Source organism: Salvelinus fontinalis, chromosome 18 (assembly GCF_029448725.1).
Source record: "Salvelinus fontinalis isolate EN_2023a chromosome 18, ASM2944872v1, whole genome shotgun sequence".
NCBI lineage: Eukaryota > Metazoa > Chordata > Actinopteri > Salmoniformes > Salmonidae > Salvelinus > Salvelinus fontinalis.
This window is the reverse complement of record NC_074682.1, coordinates 32,302,330-32,318,715: the sequence shown is the minus strand read 5'-3', so window position 1 is coordinate 32,318,715 and position 16,386 is coordinate 32,302,330. Positions and strand designations below refer to the sequence as shown.

General features: G+C 41.2%; 2 protein-coding genes across 5 annotated transcripts in view; one reads left to right on the top strand and one right to left on the bottom strand.

Annotated features, from left to right (window-relative positions):
- Positions 1-8,738, bottom strand: part of LOC129815314 (protein hinderin-like) — a 28,903-nt gene extending 20,165 nt beyond the window's left edge. Inside the window, exons 1-5 of one of the 4 annotated variants that reach the window (XM_055869004.1) lie at positions 8,620-8,738; positions 6,516-6,545; positions 6,138-6,409; positions 5,595-5,695; positions 852-967 (exon numbers count right to left, since the gene is read on the bottom strand). In XM_055869004.1, the coding sequence (XP_055724979.1) occupies positions 852-967; positions 5,595-5,695; positions 6,138-6,409; positions 6,516-6,545; positions 8,620-8,674 (574 nt within the window). In that variant the 5' untranslated portion in view covers positions 8,675-8,738. The other 3 variants (XM_055869003.1, XM_055869005.1, XM_055869006.1) reach the window with 3 other exon arrangements.
- Positions 8,739-12,724: 3,986 nt separating this feature from the next.
- Positions 12,725-14,820, top strand: LOC129815977 (general transcription factor II-I repeat domain-containing protein 2-like). Its single transcript, XM_055870182.1, has one exon. It carries the CDS (start codon positions 12,999-13,001, stop codon positions 14,817-14,819), a length of 1,821 nt encoding a protein of 606 aa, XP_055726157.1. The 5' UTR covers positions 12,725-12,998; the 3' UTR covers position 14,820.
- Positions 14,821-16,386: the final 1,566 nt, after the last annotated feature.

The following is a 16,386-nucleotide window of genomic DNA, read 5'->3' as shown; positions in this document are numbered from 1 at the left end:
AAATACGAGCCTTAGGTCATTAATATGATCAAATCCGGAAACTATCATTTTGAAAACAAAACGTTTATTCTTTCCGTGAAATACAGAACCGTTCCGTATTTTATCTAATGGGTGGCATCCCTAAGTCTAAATATTGCTGTTACATTGCACAACCATCAATGTTATATCATAATTATGTACAATTCTGGCAAATTAATTACGGTCTTTGTTAGGAAGAAATGGTCTTCACACAGTTCGCAACGAGCCAGGCGACCCAAACTGCTGCATATACCCTGACTCTGCTTGCACAGAACGCAAGAGAAGTGAGACAATTTCCCTACTTAGAAGAAATTCATATTAACTAAATATGCAGGTTTAAAAATATATATTTGTGTATTGATTTTAAGAAAGGCATTGATGCTTATGGTTAGGTACATTGGTGCAGCGACAGTGCTTTTTTTGCGAATGCGCTTGTTAAATCACCTGTTTGGCGAAGTAGGCTGTGATTCAATGATAAATTAACAGGCACCGCATCGATTATATGCAACGCAGGACAAGCTAGATAAACTAGTAATATCATCAACCATGTGTAGTTAACAAGTGATTATGTTAAGATTGATTGTTTTTTAAAAGATAAGTTTAATGCTAGCTAGCACCTTACCTTTGTTCCTTGCTGCACTCGCATAACAGGTAGTCAGCCTGCCACGCAGGCTCCTCGTGGAGTGCAATGTAATCGGCCAAAATCGGTGTCCAAAAATGCCGATTACCGATTGTTATGAAAACTTGATATCGGCCCTAAGTAATCGGCCATTCCGATTAATAGGTCGACCTCTACTCTGTACGTCTGTGTGCATCCATGGAGAAAAGGATACTCTCTCTCTCCTGTACAATGAGCTGGTTCTGCTGCTCCAGCTGTAGAATCTTGCACTCAAAGGTCTCCTGTTCATCCTTCAACCTCTGTACCGACTCCTCCTTCTCCTCACTCACTCTGGGAAAGGAGAGGTGGAGGGTCAGTGATTATAGCAGTGTCCCCCCCTGAATAAACATAATTCATGAGAAAATTTCTTGGGGCTGATTCCATTTAGTCAACTGGTCGATATGCTGTTGGTTGACCAAGATTTCTTTAGTCGAGCAGTTGCAATTATACAGTGGGGAGAACAAGTATTTGATACACTGCCAATTTTGCAGGTTTTCCTACTTACAAAGCATGTAGAGGTCTGTAATTTTTATCATAGGTACACTTCAACTGTGAGAGATTGAATCAAAAACAAAAATCCAGAAAATCACATTGTATGATTTTTAAGTAATTAATTTGCATTTTATTGCATGACATAAGTATTTGATACATCAGAAAAGCAGAACCTAATATTTGGTACAGAAACCTTTGTTTGCAATTACAGAGATCATATGTAGTTCTTGACCAGGTTTGCGCACACTGCAGCAGGGATTTTGGCCCACTCCTCCATACAGACCTTCTCCAGATCCTTCAGGTTTCGGGGCTGTCGCTGGGCAATACGGACTTTCAGCTCCCTCCAAAGATTTTCTATTGGGTTCAGGTCTGGAGACTGGCTAGGCCACTCCAAGACCTTGAGATGCTTCTTATGAAGCCACTCCTTAGTTGCCCTGGCTGTGTGTTTCGGGTCGTTGTCATGCTGGAAGACCCAGCCACGACCCATCTTCAATGCTCTTACTGAGGGAAGGAGGTTGTTGGCCAAGATCTCGCGATACATGGCGCCATCCATCCTCCCCTCAATACGGTGCAGTCGTCCTGTCCCCTTTGCAGAAGAGCATCCCCAAAGAGTGATGTTTCCACCTCCATGCTTCACGGTTGGGATGGTGTTCTTGGGGTTGTACTCATCCTTCTTCTTCCTCGAAACACGACGAGTGGAGTTTAGACCAAAAAGCTCTATTTTTGTCTCATCAGACCACATGACCTTCTCCCATTCCTCCTCTGGATCATCCAGATGGTCATTGGCAAACTTCAGACGGGCCTGGACATGCGCTGGCCTGAGCAGGGGGACCTTGCGTGCGCTGCAGGATTTTAATCCATGACGGCGTAGTGTGTTACTAATGGTTTTCTTTGAAACTGTGGTCCCAGCTCTCTTCAGGTCATTGACCAGGTCCTGCCCTGTAGTTCTGGGCTGATCCCTCACCTTCCTCATGATCATTGATGCCACACGAGGTGAGATCTTGCATAGAGCCCCAGACCGAGGGTGATTGACCGTCATCTTGGACTTCTTCCATGTTCTAATAATTGCGCCAACAGTTGTTGCCTTCTCACCAAGCTGCTTGCCTATTGTCCTGTAGCCCATCCCAGCCTTGTGCAGGTCTACAATTTTATCCCTGATGTCCTTACACAGCTCTCTGGTCTTGGCCATTGTGGAGAGGTTGGAGTCTGTTTGATTGAGTGTGTGGACAGGTGTCTTTTATACAGGTAACGAGTTCAAACAGGTGCAGTTAATACAGGTAATGAGTGGAGAACAGGAGGGCTTCTTGAAGAAAAACTAACAGGTCTGTGAGAGCCGGAATTCTTACTGGTTGGTAGGTGATCAAATACTTATGTCATGCAATAAAATGCAAATTAATTACTTAAAAATCATACAATGTTATTTTCTGGATTTTGTTTTAGATTCCGTCTCTCACAGTTGAAGTGTACCTATGATAAAAATTACAGACCTCTACATGCTTTGTAAGTAGGAAAACCTGCAAAATCGGCAGTGTTTCAAATACTTGTTCTCCCCACTGTATATATTTTTTTCATGGTGCAAAAGACACCTGTCTGATTCATGCCTGTCCAGTGGACTAATCCATTGCGGAGGCCACGGGGATGGCACAGTCCATGTAAAAATAATGGTTTAACACTAATAAATCTAATATTATTTTATAACAAATGCGCTTTCTCCCGCGGTGGATACGGTCTCTGTCCGCAGTTCTAAAACAATCTTCAGTGCGCCGTATAATTGGAGCCTTTCCCTATGTTGTGCATAATAGCAAAGTTAACCAGAATAATGGGTAGGATTGAGAACAATGCAGTGGAGGCAGCAGCAGCAGAGACAAGGAAACAGCCCTTGCCTTAGCCTAATTGTCTAAGAAAATTGAGGAGAGGAAACCCCAACTTAATTAGGCCAATAATCAATAGCCTAACTGTTAAATGTCCCTGGCTTTATAAATCATCCATATACAGTATCAGTCAAAAGTTTGGACACACTTACTCATTCCAGGATTTTTCGTTATTTTTACATTGTAGAATAATAGTGAAGACATCAAAACTAGGAAATAACACATGGAATAGTAACCCTTTTTTTTTTTTAAACATCTAAATATATTCTAGATATTTGAGATTCTTCAAAGTAGCCACCCTTTGCCTTAATGACAGCTTTGCACAATCTTGGCTTGCTTCTGTTGCCTGTTTGAGTGTGTTTAATCGCCTACTGATTCCGTGAGCACTTAAGCCTCATGCAATGGAAAAAGTTTGATTAAGCAATTTCACAGATTTGGCTGTTTTTAATATTTGCTCTGCTATAATAAAGGCTTTACAATTGTTTTTCATTAGAACAGACTGGTATTACTTTGAATTTATTTAGTGTTGTTTACACTATTCCAAACAGGCAGAAAAATAATATAGTAATCTAACAGCACCTGTTTGTCACACATGCACGCAGCTCTCACTCCTATACCCTCATTTTTCTTGATCTCCTTATTGTCATTACAATTATTATTATACACATCATTATAATAAGTAATGTCGTTATGATTAGTAGGCCTTGTATAAACGTCATCTTGTAGGCCTAAGAGCGTGTCCTGTCTAGTCTTAATCAGGCCTATATTTCAATATAGTGTAATAGGCTACTGTATCAATCAATCATTACTTCATGCCATCACACAGCATAAGAGACATTCATGCTTTGAAATGCAATCAAGCATTTTTGTTATAAAATTAAATAAAGGGTGCTTTGAATAATTAACTTAAACAATAAATAAACCGCAATGTAAATGTTTTTAGTCTGCTGTAATAAAGACTATATATTTATTTAATTAGAACAGACTCTCTGAGGTACACTTATTTATTTAGTATTGTTTACACTGATCCAAATGGTCAGAAAAAAATAATAATATTGTAATCTAACAGCAACTGTTTGGCACACAGAATACTCACGCAATGCTTGCTCTTATACCCTCCTTTTTCTTGATCTCCAGTAGTTTCCACAACTAAGTCAAATGTCTTCTATAGATCTGACTTCCCCTGTGACCTAAATAGCTTTTTACCACCTGAGGAACATTGCCAAGGTACGGCTGCTTCTCTCTCAGTCTGATGCAGAGAGACTACTGTAATGCTCTCTCCTGTCTGGTCTACCCAAGAAATCCATTGGTCAACAGCAAAACATACAAAATGCTGCAGCACGGGTACTGACCAAGACCAGACGGAGAGCACACATTACACCGGTTTAAGGTCTCTGCACTGGCTGCCTATGAGTTTTAGAATTAATTTTAAGATTATTCTATTGGTTTTTAGACATGCTTTTAAGTTATGTACCCAGTAGGTCCCTCATGTCCTCTGGCATTGGCCTTTTAATTATCCCAAAGCCTAGGACCAAGAGTCATGCAGAGGCAGCCTTTCATTATTAGGCCCCCAGCCTCTGGAATAGCCTGCCAGAGAACCTGAAGGTGGCCGAAACTGTGGACATATTTATAAGAGATCTTAAAACACATTTTTAGCTTTGCTTTTCCTTGCAGTGCTTTTTAGTTGTTTAGTGTGTCTCATTATTTTGTTTTTTATCCTCTTATGTTTGTTGTGTAGTAAATATTTCAGCTTTTATTTTCATTGTTTTTATTTTTCCTGTAAAGCACAATGAGTTGCATTCCATTTCTGAAATGTGATGTATAAATAAAGCTTGATTTGATTTGCCTCCTTAGCAACCAGTAAACAATCGCCCGTTTCAAGTTTATTTTTCACGTCCTTCACATCCATTTTGCTGTCACGTGTTACTGTGTTCGGAGTTTCTTATAACCAATTGATTGATGTGATAATGATAGGCTATAGGTCAGGCTCTGTTGGTCACATGCATGCGATGCTTACATGTTTCACGTAAAGAGAGCAAGGATTGAGAGAATAGGCTATTTTTTTCATAAACAAATTAGGGATTTCGGTAACAACTTTTCAATCAGAAACAAGTAAGAAACTAAATGGCTGAAATTACGTTGTAGCTTCAGCACGGACAGTGCAATTAACACTAGCTGTGCTGTGGTGCCTTTTCGCAGCAGTAGGGAGGAGAGCGAGACAACGTGCACAAGTAACACAGGCACTCACTGTATTTTTTTTTAACAGTGTGACCATCGGGCTCTTTTTTGAGTAATTTGTGTGTTAATTATTTAATCAAACAGTGTCAGACAAGCTCAGTAGATATGCAGTTGATTTTATTCAAACACATAGGGTGTGTCTGTTTATATATGGAAAAATAACTTTAAACATTTCAACCAATAGATTGGTCGAAAGAACAGGACGACTATGGTTCAACCAAGATTTATTTTAGTCGGAGACAGCCCTAATATCTCTACACCCCCACTCCCTGCCAACCACACACACAAAATCCCTCTTATGTTGAATGAGCAGTTACCTGGCCAGCTCCTGGATGAGGTTGGCGATGCGCCGTTTATCCTCGGGACAGAGGTCCTTCAGAGAGGCCCTGCTCTTAGCCTGGGTCACCTCAGAGAGTGCCTGAGCAAAAGACAGTTTTTTTTATGAATCACATAAAACAGAAAGCCTAGATCATGAAAAAAATTAAAAAATATATTTTTAAAAAAGCGCAATGACTTTTGGCAAGCATCGAGCAACCGTGCAGTATATTGAGTGATACTACCCTATTGAATGTCAGCCTGTTTCTGCTTTTTTAATCTTACCTGGTTTGGCCAAATTAGCTAGCATTGTTTAATCAGGCATGTGATCAGCACCAGAACAACATAGAACATCTGAGAAAAGAGGGCCAATATCAATTCCAATCAGTTTTCAATCAGAAATGTTTGATTCATCCACATCCCTGTTGAATGAAGAAATAGCGGTGTACCCAGGCTTTATGTTTGCAAGGGCCTGTTCCGACTGGAGAGGTTATGAGCTAGTAACCAGTTAGGGTCAAGGGAGAGGTCCCTCTTGGCAAACCTACCTGCGAGGTGGTGAGGAGATGCTGCCGAGTGGCAGGGCTGGGGGATGGGACTGTGGCTTCAGGTGCGAACTGGAGCTGCCCTCTACCCATGGAGGACTCAGAGACAGAGGACAGGGAAAGAGGCTGGCCTCGCTTTTTATTGCCCCATCTCAGAGGAGCCTCTCCTCGGATCTGACAGCCATATTTGGCCCTCATTTTCACCTTTCTTTCACTGCTGTTGGACCAGGAGCCCGACTTAAAAGCTGTCCGAAAGTGTCCCTCTTTGTTCACTCCTGAGAGAAAGAGAAGTGGAAAAATGCAGTAACATTAGCAGCCAGCAATAGGAAAAGTGGTCAGAACTATCTCACACATGCCTTTGACATGTGCTAATGTCCTCACCTGGAATGAACACCACAGTTTGGTCTTCATCTGATGCTGTGTGAATTGAATTAGGAAATATATTTGATGGTCTCTAAAAAGACCCTCACTTCAATAAAAATCAGCATGTTGTAATTGGCTTAGGCAAACCACTGAACTGGGTTCAGAAAGTGGCTGGCATTTTTTTATTAGCCGACGTTTGCCAACTTCACAAAAATAGAAAGCGGACACCTAATTAGTTAACTAGGTAAAATTAGCTACATTTAACATTTTAGTCATTAAGCTCTTATCCAGAGCAACGTACAGTAAGTAGTAAGTGCATACACTTTCATACGGGTCCCACCAAGGAAATCGAACCCACAACCCTGGCGTTGCAAGCACCATGCTCTAACAACTAAGCCACACGGGACTACTAACATTTGAATAGGTATTTCATTGGTTCTTCATTCATTGGTACTTCATTACCAGAAGAAATGGACCCTACCGCTACGCTTGTTTACACTGAGCTCAGAACACAATCATGGTTACATTAAGACACTGGAGCCGGCGCGAGATATTGGTTGGAAATTGTACCTCAATGCAGTTATGGGATGTGCCACTGTACATCAAATTGTACCTTTATCTACACTACTCCATCGAAAAGATTGAAATACTACTAGTTTTCCCAGGAAAAACTGCCCTTTTCATCCTTATGCTAGCTACCTGTAGTAACTATGGAATGGCACGTTGTGTTGAACAACAAAGGAGTTGATTGGCTGACACTGCCATTCCGAAATGGCGGCAGTGGATACTGCTAGTTAGCATGATGATGAAAATTGCAGTTTTCTGGGAAAACTAGCAATATTTCAATCTCTCGATGGAGCAGTATAAATCAAAAATGTGGAATTCAGTGGCCTATCCCATCCTTACATTGAATTCTACGTCACGCAGAAATAAGCATTTGAATCTGGAATAGATTCACAGGAAAGTATAATTACAACTTTTTCATATTTCTACCACCTGGAGCATGCTCAGAACCATGTAAACATGTGCACAAGCGCCGTAAGTATGCATGCTTCTTCTTGTGCATGTATTTTTGTTGTGTGTACGCTTCAGGTGATATAAATCTTCTACACACTACCAGCACTTTGAAAAGTTGATGTAAATATATACTTTCGTGTGGATAGATTGTCTCACATTCCTACCGCCAAAAGAACCACCCACATGGACAACTGGTAAAGTACGTTAACATTTTATTTTATTCAACATTTGGCTTGTAGAGGTCACAAGAAAGTTTCCTGATTCAAACACTAATTTCTGCCAGAAGTAGAATTCAATACAATTCAATGTCAAGATTCCAGGCAAATCCAATCCCTGCATTGTGGTACATTTCCTACCCATATTTCGCACTGGCACCATGGTGTCTTTAATGCAATCAAATCTAACTTTACTTGTCACATGCAACGAATATAACAAGTGTAGACCTTACCGTGAAATTCTTACTTACAAGCCCTTAACCAACAGTGCAGTTCAAGAAGAGTTAAGAAATATTTACCAAATAAACTAAAGTAAAAAATAATTTAAAAACGTAATTATAACAAGGCTACATACAGGGGATACCGGTACCGAGTCAGTGTGCGGGGGTACAGGTTAGTTGAGGTAATTTGTACATGTAGGTAGGGGTGAAATAACTATGCATAGATAACAGCAAGTAGTAGCAGTGTACAAAACAAATGGAAGAGAGTGTAAAGCTGTTATGGAGCCATTTGGTCCTAGACTTGGCGCTATGGTACCGCTTGCCGTGCGATAGTGATTGCGTTCCGACCTCAATGCAGTTCAAGTCTTAAACAAGCGTAACGGTTGGGTCGGTATCTTCTGGCAAGGTATATCACATCCCTTGACTGACAAACTAGTTAGCTACCGATCAGTTTTCCAGCCAGGTGAGAAACCACTAGCTAGCTAACGTAAACTAGCCAATTCAATCCAGATTTGCTAACGTTAGCTAACATAATATAATGTTTATAACTAGTTACCAAATTCAACACCCGGCTTGTTAGTTAAACGTATCCAACCTTCATCAACATACGGACAATATTGACTATAAGATACGGGGGCTGTCTTTGATAGAAACCAAGTAAAAGGATACTGTCATTAACCCAACAAAATCCTGAGTCGTTCTTTCCCGTTTCTGCCGCAGCCATATTGAATCAACCGCCACTCCTAAGATGCCACGGGTTGCCAGGTTTTTCTTCTTTGGGATTTGATTGGCTGATCGGATTCAACTTTTACATGCATACACCGCCACCTACTGTACTGGAGTGTAAAGCCAGGCACGGTCTAACGACATTACATTCTCTCATTCTCTTCATTAGTCTTGTTCCTCTAGTCCACAGGTGTCAAACTCATTCCACGGGGGGCCGAGTGTCTGCGGGTTTTCGCTCCTCCCTTGTACTTGATTGATGAATTAACATCACTAATTAGTTAGGAACTCCCCACACCTGGTTATCTAGGGCTTTATTGAACGGAAAAACCAAAAACCTGCAGACACTAGGCCCTCCGTGGAATGAGTTTGACACCCCTGCTCTAGTCTAAGAAGTGAAACACCACCACATACAGCAGGGGTGTCAAACTCATTCCACGGAGGGCCTAGTGTCTGCAGGTTTTTGGTTTTTCCTTTCAATAAAGCCCTAGACAACCAGGTGTGGGGAGTTCCTAACTAATTAGTGATGTTAATTCATCAATCAAGTACAAGGGAGGAGCGAAAACCCGCAGACACTCGGACCCCGTGGAATGAGTTTGACACCTGTGACATACAGTCATTACGATGCCAACGGCCTGGGAGGACGGGACACCACCCCTCAACACACCTTGTAACTCTTCTGAAGTCAAATCTCGTATACCCAAATCCATCTCTGCAGCTGCCACTACAAAATATATTTTCTGTGATTTACATTCCATTTCTGCAGTACAGTTGATAACCATTGCTATGAACACTAAGGAGCCAACCTTACTGAATAATAAATCACTATTTTGATAACCATTGTGTTACGGATACAGGTATTCTGTGTGTATCCTGTGTGTATTTCTTTTCTCTCCTTCTCCCCTACTCACAGGTGACATCATCATTCCCCAATCAGTCATCAATCAGAAGACACCTGCTCCTTTTCTCCTACCCCTTTCCCTTGGTTTAAAAACCCTGTCAGTTGTGTTCTCTAGAGCTCAATTCTCTTTGTCAATGCCATCTGTCTGTATATCACTTGTTTGGTTTGCAACTACATGTCACTTTGTCCCCACCTGTGAGTATTGTTTTGTTATGGTGTTTGAGTGTTTCTTTGATAGTGGGAAAAGGGGGTAACCAGACAGGTCGCCCATGGGCATACACTACCCGTAGGTAAACTTTGTTAAATACACTAGTTAGAACTGGACGGACCACCCACTGTATTTTTGGTTAGTTAGCTGTTGGTGAAGTAGGCTAGTCTAGCTTAGGGGTGTTTGTGGATACTTTTTATTTCTTTCCTTGGGTCCAGCTCAGCCCCTTTTCCTGCTCCCCCCATTACCGTGTGTTTGTAAATAAACCCTGAGTGTTTGACTGTAGATATTAGTTGTCGTGGTTATTTCGTTCTCACTCTTACTTTGTCACTACTATAATTTGAATGAGTTATGTTACGGGTCCCATTACCATCCCCCCTAGATTGTTGGGTAAAAGGGATTCGTGACACATTGCTATGAATGCTATGAAACCAACCTTACTGAATAATAAATAAATATCCCTTTGTGCTGGCACAAATCTACTACTCACTCAGCATACTACACCTTCTACACTACTCTGACTCTGGCCACTTCAACCTGCCTCTCGCAGGAGGCCCTTGGTACTCCTCCACTGTTAAAAAAATATATTAGAAGCTATAGAAATGCATTTATTACTTAGTTTTGACATTTATTCTATTGCAGACACCTTAATGCATACTTTTAAATTGTGAACTAAACATATAAAACATTTTTCTTTTAGAGTACTAATGTTACCGTCCCCACTACAACAACAAAATACTAAAATGTGTGTCATTTTGTCCTTAATTTTTTATTGAAATACTGTAGAATTCCATTAATTCCAGTGAAGGACTGCTCCTACTGAGTGCCAATATGGCTGGCCGGTTGCTTCAAAGCCTCAACGGCCAATACATAGCATACACAATCGAGGGTTTATATACGTTATGGGATAAAAACAATGTAAATCAGGGGTCTTCAACCTTTTCTTGCACAGGGACCCCGTCCCAGGCAAATTAGCAACCTAGGGAACCCCATCCTATACAGTGCATTTGGAAAGTATTCAGACCCATTCCCTTTTTCCCCCTTCTTTTTTTTTACCGTTACAGCCTTATGTTAAAGTTGATTAAATTACATTTCTTTCCTCATCAATCTACACACAATACCCCATAATGACAAAGTGGAAACAGGTTTTTAGATTTTTTTTGCAAATGTATTAAAAATAAAAAACATACCTTATTTACAGAAGTATTCAGACACTTTGCTAAGAGACTTGAAATTGAGCTCAGGTGCATCCTGTTTACATTGATCATCGTTGAGATGTTTCTACAACTTGATTGGAGTCAACCTCTGGTAAATTCAATTGATTGGACACGATTTGGAAAGGGACAGACCTGTCTATATAACGTCCCACAGTTGACAGTGATTGTCAGAGGTCAAAGGAATTGTCCGTACAGCTCCAAGACAGTGAAGACATCAAACTATGAAATAACACATATGGAATCATGTAGTAACCAAGAAAGTGTTAAACAAATCAAAATATGTTATATTTGAGATTCTTCAAAGTAGCCACCCTTTGCCTTGATGACAGCTTTGCACACGCTTGGCATTCTCTCAACCAGCTTTATGAGGTAGTCACCTGGAATGCATTTCAATTAACAGGTCTGCCTTGTTAAAAGTTTATTTGTAGAATTTCTTTCCTTCTAGATGCGTTTGAGCCAATCAGTTGTGTTGTGACCAAGTAGGACCAAGTCCATATTATGGCAAGAACAGTTCAAATAAGCAAAGAGAAACAACAGTCCAACATTACTTTAAGACATCAGTCAATCCAGAAAATTTCAAGAACTTTCAAAATTTCTTCAGTTGCTAAAACCATCAAGCGCTATGATGAAACTGGCTCTCAGGACCGCCACAGGAAAGGAAAACCCAGAGTTACCTCTGCTGCAGAGGATAAATTCATTAGAGTTAACTGCACCTCAGATTGCAACACAAATAAATGCTTCACAGAGTTCAAGTAAAAGAAACATCTCAACATCAACTGTTCAGAGGAGACTACGTGAATCAGGTCTTCATGGTCGAATTGCTGCAAATAAACCACTACTAAAGGACACCAATAAGAAGAATATACTTGCTGGGCCAAGAAACACAAGCAATGGGACATTAGACCGGTGGAAATCTGTCCTTTGGTCTGATGAGTCCAAATTTGAGATTTTTTGTTCCAACTGCCGTGTCTTTGTGAGATGCAGAGTTGGTGAACGGATGATCTCTGTAGCACCCGATGTCACAGGAAGGCCAAAAAGATCATCAAGGACAACAACCACCCGAGCCACTGCCTGTTCACCCCGCTATCACCTAGAAGGTGAGGTCAGTACAGCTGCATCAAATCTGGGACAGAGAGACTGAAAAACAGCCTCTCAAGGCCATTAGACTGTTAAACAGCCATCACTAACATAGAGTGGCCGCTGCCAACATACAGACTCAAATCTCTGGCCACTTTAATAAATGTAATAAATAGATTTAATAAAGGTATCACTAGTCGCTTTAAATAACGCCACTTTAATAATGTCTGCATATCCTACATTATTACTCGTCTCATATGCATATACTGTATTCTATACCATCTACTGCATCTTGCCTATGCCGCATGGTCATCGCTCATCCATACATATTTATATATACATATTCTTATTCTTCTCTTTACATTTGTGTGTATAAGGTAGTCGTGAATTTGTTAGATTACTTGTTAGATATTACTGCATTGTCTGAACTAGAAGCATAAGCATTTCGCTACTCTCGCATTAACATCTGCTAACCATGTGTATGTGACCAATAAAATATGATTTGATTTGTGTGGTTTCCACCGTGAAGCATAGTGGAGGAGATGTGATGGTGTGGTGGTGCTTTGCTGGTGACACTGTCTGTGATTTATTTAGAATTCGAGGCACACTTAACCAGCATGGCTACTACAGCATTCTGCAGTGATAGTCCCTCTAAGGCACATATGTCAGAGTCAAGGCCCGCGGGCCACATCCGGCCCGCGAGAAGGTTTTTTACGGCCCCTGGGATGATCTTGATTTATTATTAGAACCGGCCCGCAGACCGCAGCAAGCCGGCAGCCCGCAGATCTTTTACACGCACCAATACTACATTTCCCACAATGCAACGGGGACGCACCGAGCAGTAGGCTGCTTCATTTCAATATTTATTGGCACAGCAGTCGTCAGCATCACAGTAAAATTAACTTTCAGATACCCATCAAAAATGGCAAAACGGAAGGTGGACACTGAGAACCGGGGGTTTCAAACAAGGTGGGAGTCGGAGTATATGTTCACGGAGGTAGCTGGAAAACCTGTGTGTCTTCTGTGTGGAGAAAGTGTGGCGGTACTGAAAGAGTATAATCTGAGACGACATTATGAAACGAAACACGCGGACAAAAACAAGAATATGGACATGGAACAAAGGCTACAAAAGGCAGAGGAATTAAAACGAGGCGTCAAATCTCGACAGGCTCTGTTCAAAAAAGCCAAATCACAAGGCCAGGCTGCTGTCAAGGCCAGTTTTATTTTGGCAGAAGAGATCGCTAAATCAGCCCGGCCATTTACGGAGGGGGATTTCATCAAAAACTGCATGATTAAAGTTTGTGACGAAGTTTGCCCAGAAAAAAGGCAACTCTTTTTAAATGTGAGTCTGAGCAGAAACACCATTGCCGAGAGAGTAGACCAGTTGTCCATCAATCTAAAAGAGCAGCTTGTGAAAAAGGGAAAAGATTTCATTGCATATTCCTTGGCTGTGGATGAGAGCACCGACATTTCTGACATTGCCCAGTTGTCAATTTTCATCCGCGGAGTGGACTCCAGCCTAAGCGTGACAGAGGAGTTTTTGGCTTTACGTCCTATGCATGGCACAACTACGGGGCATGATTTGTATGAAGAGGTGTCAAGATGTGTAAATGAGATGGAGCTGCCTTGGGAAAAACTTGTGGGTTTGACAACCGACGGAGCACCTGCGATGTGTGGACACAGGAGCGGACTGGTGGCGAAGATACGGGAAAAGATGCAAGAGGAAAACGCGACAGGTGAGCTGACAGCTTATCATTGTATCATACACCAGGAAGCGTTGTGCGGTAAAGCCTTGAAAATGGAGCATGTAATGAGCATCATCACGCGCACAGTTAACTTTATCAGAGCCAAAGGTTTGAATCACCGCCAGTTCAAGGCATTTCTGACGGAGTTAGAAACGGAGCATGGTGATTTGCCTTATCACACAGAGGTGCGATGGCTAAGCCAGGGAAAGGTGCTTCAAAGATGTTTCGAGCTTCGTGAGGAGATTTGTCTGTTCTTGGACAGCAAAGGGAAAGACACAACACAACTCCGAGACGAAATGTTTCTGTGTGAAATGGCTTTTCTGTGTGACATTACGAGTCATCTGAATGCAATGAACTTGCAGCTGCAGGGTCGGGATCATGTCATCTCTGATATGTACAGTACAGTGAAGGCATTTAAAACCAAACTGACTCTGTGGGAGACGCAGATGCGGAAAGAAAATTTGAGCCACTTTCCCAGCTGCCAGACCATGAAAGAGAAGCTCTCTACCAGTGCGTTCCCGAGCGCACAGTTGGCTGATAAAATAGGTATGCTTGCCGCTGACTTTCGACGCCGATTTGCTGACTTTGAAGCACAAAAAAGCAGGTTGGAACTGCTCGGTAACCCATTTGCTGTTGACGTGGAAAGCTCACCACCAAACCTCCAAATGGAGTTGATTGACCTCCAATGCAATGATGCACTGAGGGCAAAATATGCGGCAGTGGGTGCTGCGGAGTTCGCCCGTTTCCTCCCCGACACAATGCCCCAGCTGCGCATCCAGGCTGCTCAAACGTTGTCTATGTTTGGCAGCACATACCTGTGTGAACAACTGTTTTCTTTGATGAACCTGAACAAAACATCACACAGAAGTCGACTTACTGCTGAACACCTCCACTCAATTCTGAGGATTTCCTCAGCTCAGAGCCTTACCCCGAACATTGATGAACTTGTGGAAAAGATGGGACACCACCAAGTATCACCCTCAACCTCAAACAAGTGAACATTACTGTGCAATCACATATTTAGAGTTTTTACTCAGTTCAAGTTTAAAAGTTAAAGTTTAATATTTGTTTTCACTGCATGTTACTTCTCCTTAAACAAAGTGTTGTTTTTGATTAATAGATTTTTGCACTTTATTTTATTGTATTTCATTCCAATTATATTTTAAAAATATTTCAGTTGAGTGGATGATAGAAAATTGCTATTATTGTTTTTTTCTTTGAAGTAAATTTAGCCCACTTTTGCTAAAATAGAAAATATAGGCTACTGATGGTGCCTTGAATACCGGTTTCTTTCATTTAATGTTCATGTTATGGGGATTTTTATATAAAGGAAATTTGTCTTTTGTGTCTGTTGAAAATTAAAGATTACTGACAGAGCCATAAGAAAATATTGCTTTATTCATCTGATCATATTGGAATATATTTGTTAGGTTTTCAGTAGGTTCAATTAGGTTCACTAGACTATATGCGTCATTTAAAAAATTTTCAATGAACATTCGAACAGTCCGGCCCTCGGCTTGTAGCTAAATTTTTTATTTGGCCCTCCGTCCATTTGACTTTGACACCCCTGCTCTAAGGCAAACCAGATGAGATGGCATATCATTTGTTTTTAAACAGGACAATGACCCAACACACCTTCAGGCTGTGTAAGGGCTATTTGATCAAGGAGGAGAGTGATGGAGTGCTGCATCAGATGACCTGGCCTCCACAATCACCTGACCTCAACTCAGTTGAGATGGTTTGGGATGAGTTGGACAGCAGAGTGAAGGAAAAGCAGCAAACAAGTGCTCAGCATATGTGGGAACTCCTTCAAGACGGTTCGAAAAGCATTCCAGGTGAAGCTGGTTGAGAGAATGCCAAAAATGTGCAAAGCTATCATCACGGCAAAGGGTGGCTACTTTGAAGAATCTCAAACGTATAATGTATTTTGATTTGTTGAACACTTTTTTGGTTACTACATGATTCCATATGTGCTATTTCATAGTTTTGTTGTCTTCACTATTATTGTACAATGTAGAAAATAATACAAATTAAGAAATACCCTTGAATGAGTAGGTGTGTCCAAACTTTTGACTGGTACTGTATATACACACACACCCATTACATTTTGGATAGATAGTACTCAAACATCTACATAGTGTTTTCAGTAATAAATATTACCGATAATGAGCTTTTTAATCCCACCCCTCTGCTATTCAATCAAATTTATTTATGAAGCCTTACATCAGTTGATTTCACAAAGTGCTGTACAGAAACCCAGCCTAAAACCCCAAACAGCAAGCAATGCAGGTGTAGAAGCACGGTGGCTAGGAAAAACTCCCTAGAAAGGCCAGAACCTAGGAAGAAACCTAGAGAGGAACCAGGCTATGAGGGGTGGCCAGTCCTCTTCTGGCTGTGCCGAGTGGAGATTATAACAGAACATGGCCAAGATGTTCAAATGTTCATAGATGACCAGGAGGGTCAAATAATAATAATCACAGTGGTTGTTGAGGGTGCAAAAGGTCAGCACCTCAGGAGTAAATGTCAGTTGGCTTTTCATAGCCGATCATTCAGAGTATCTCTTCC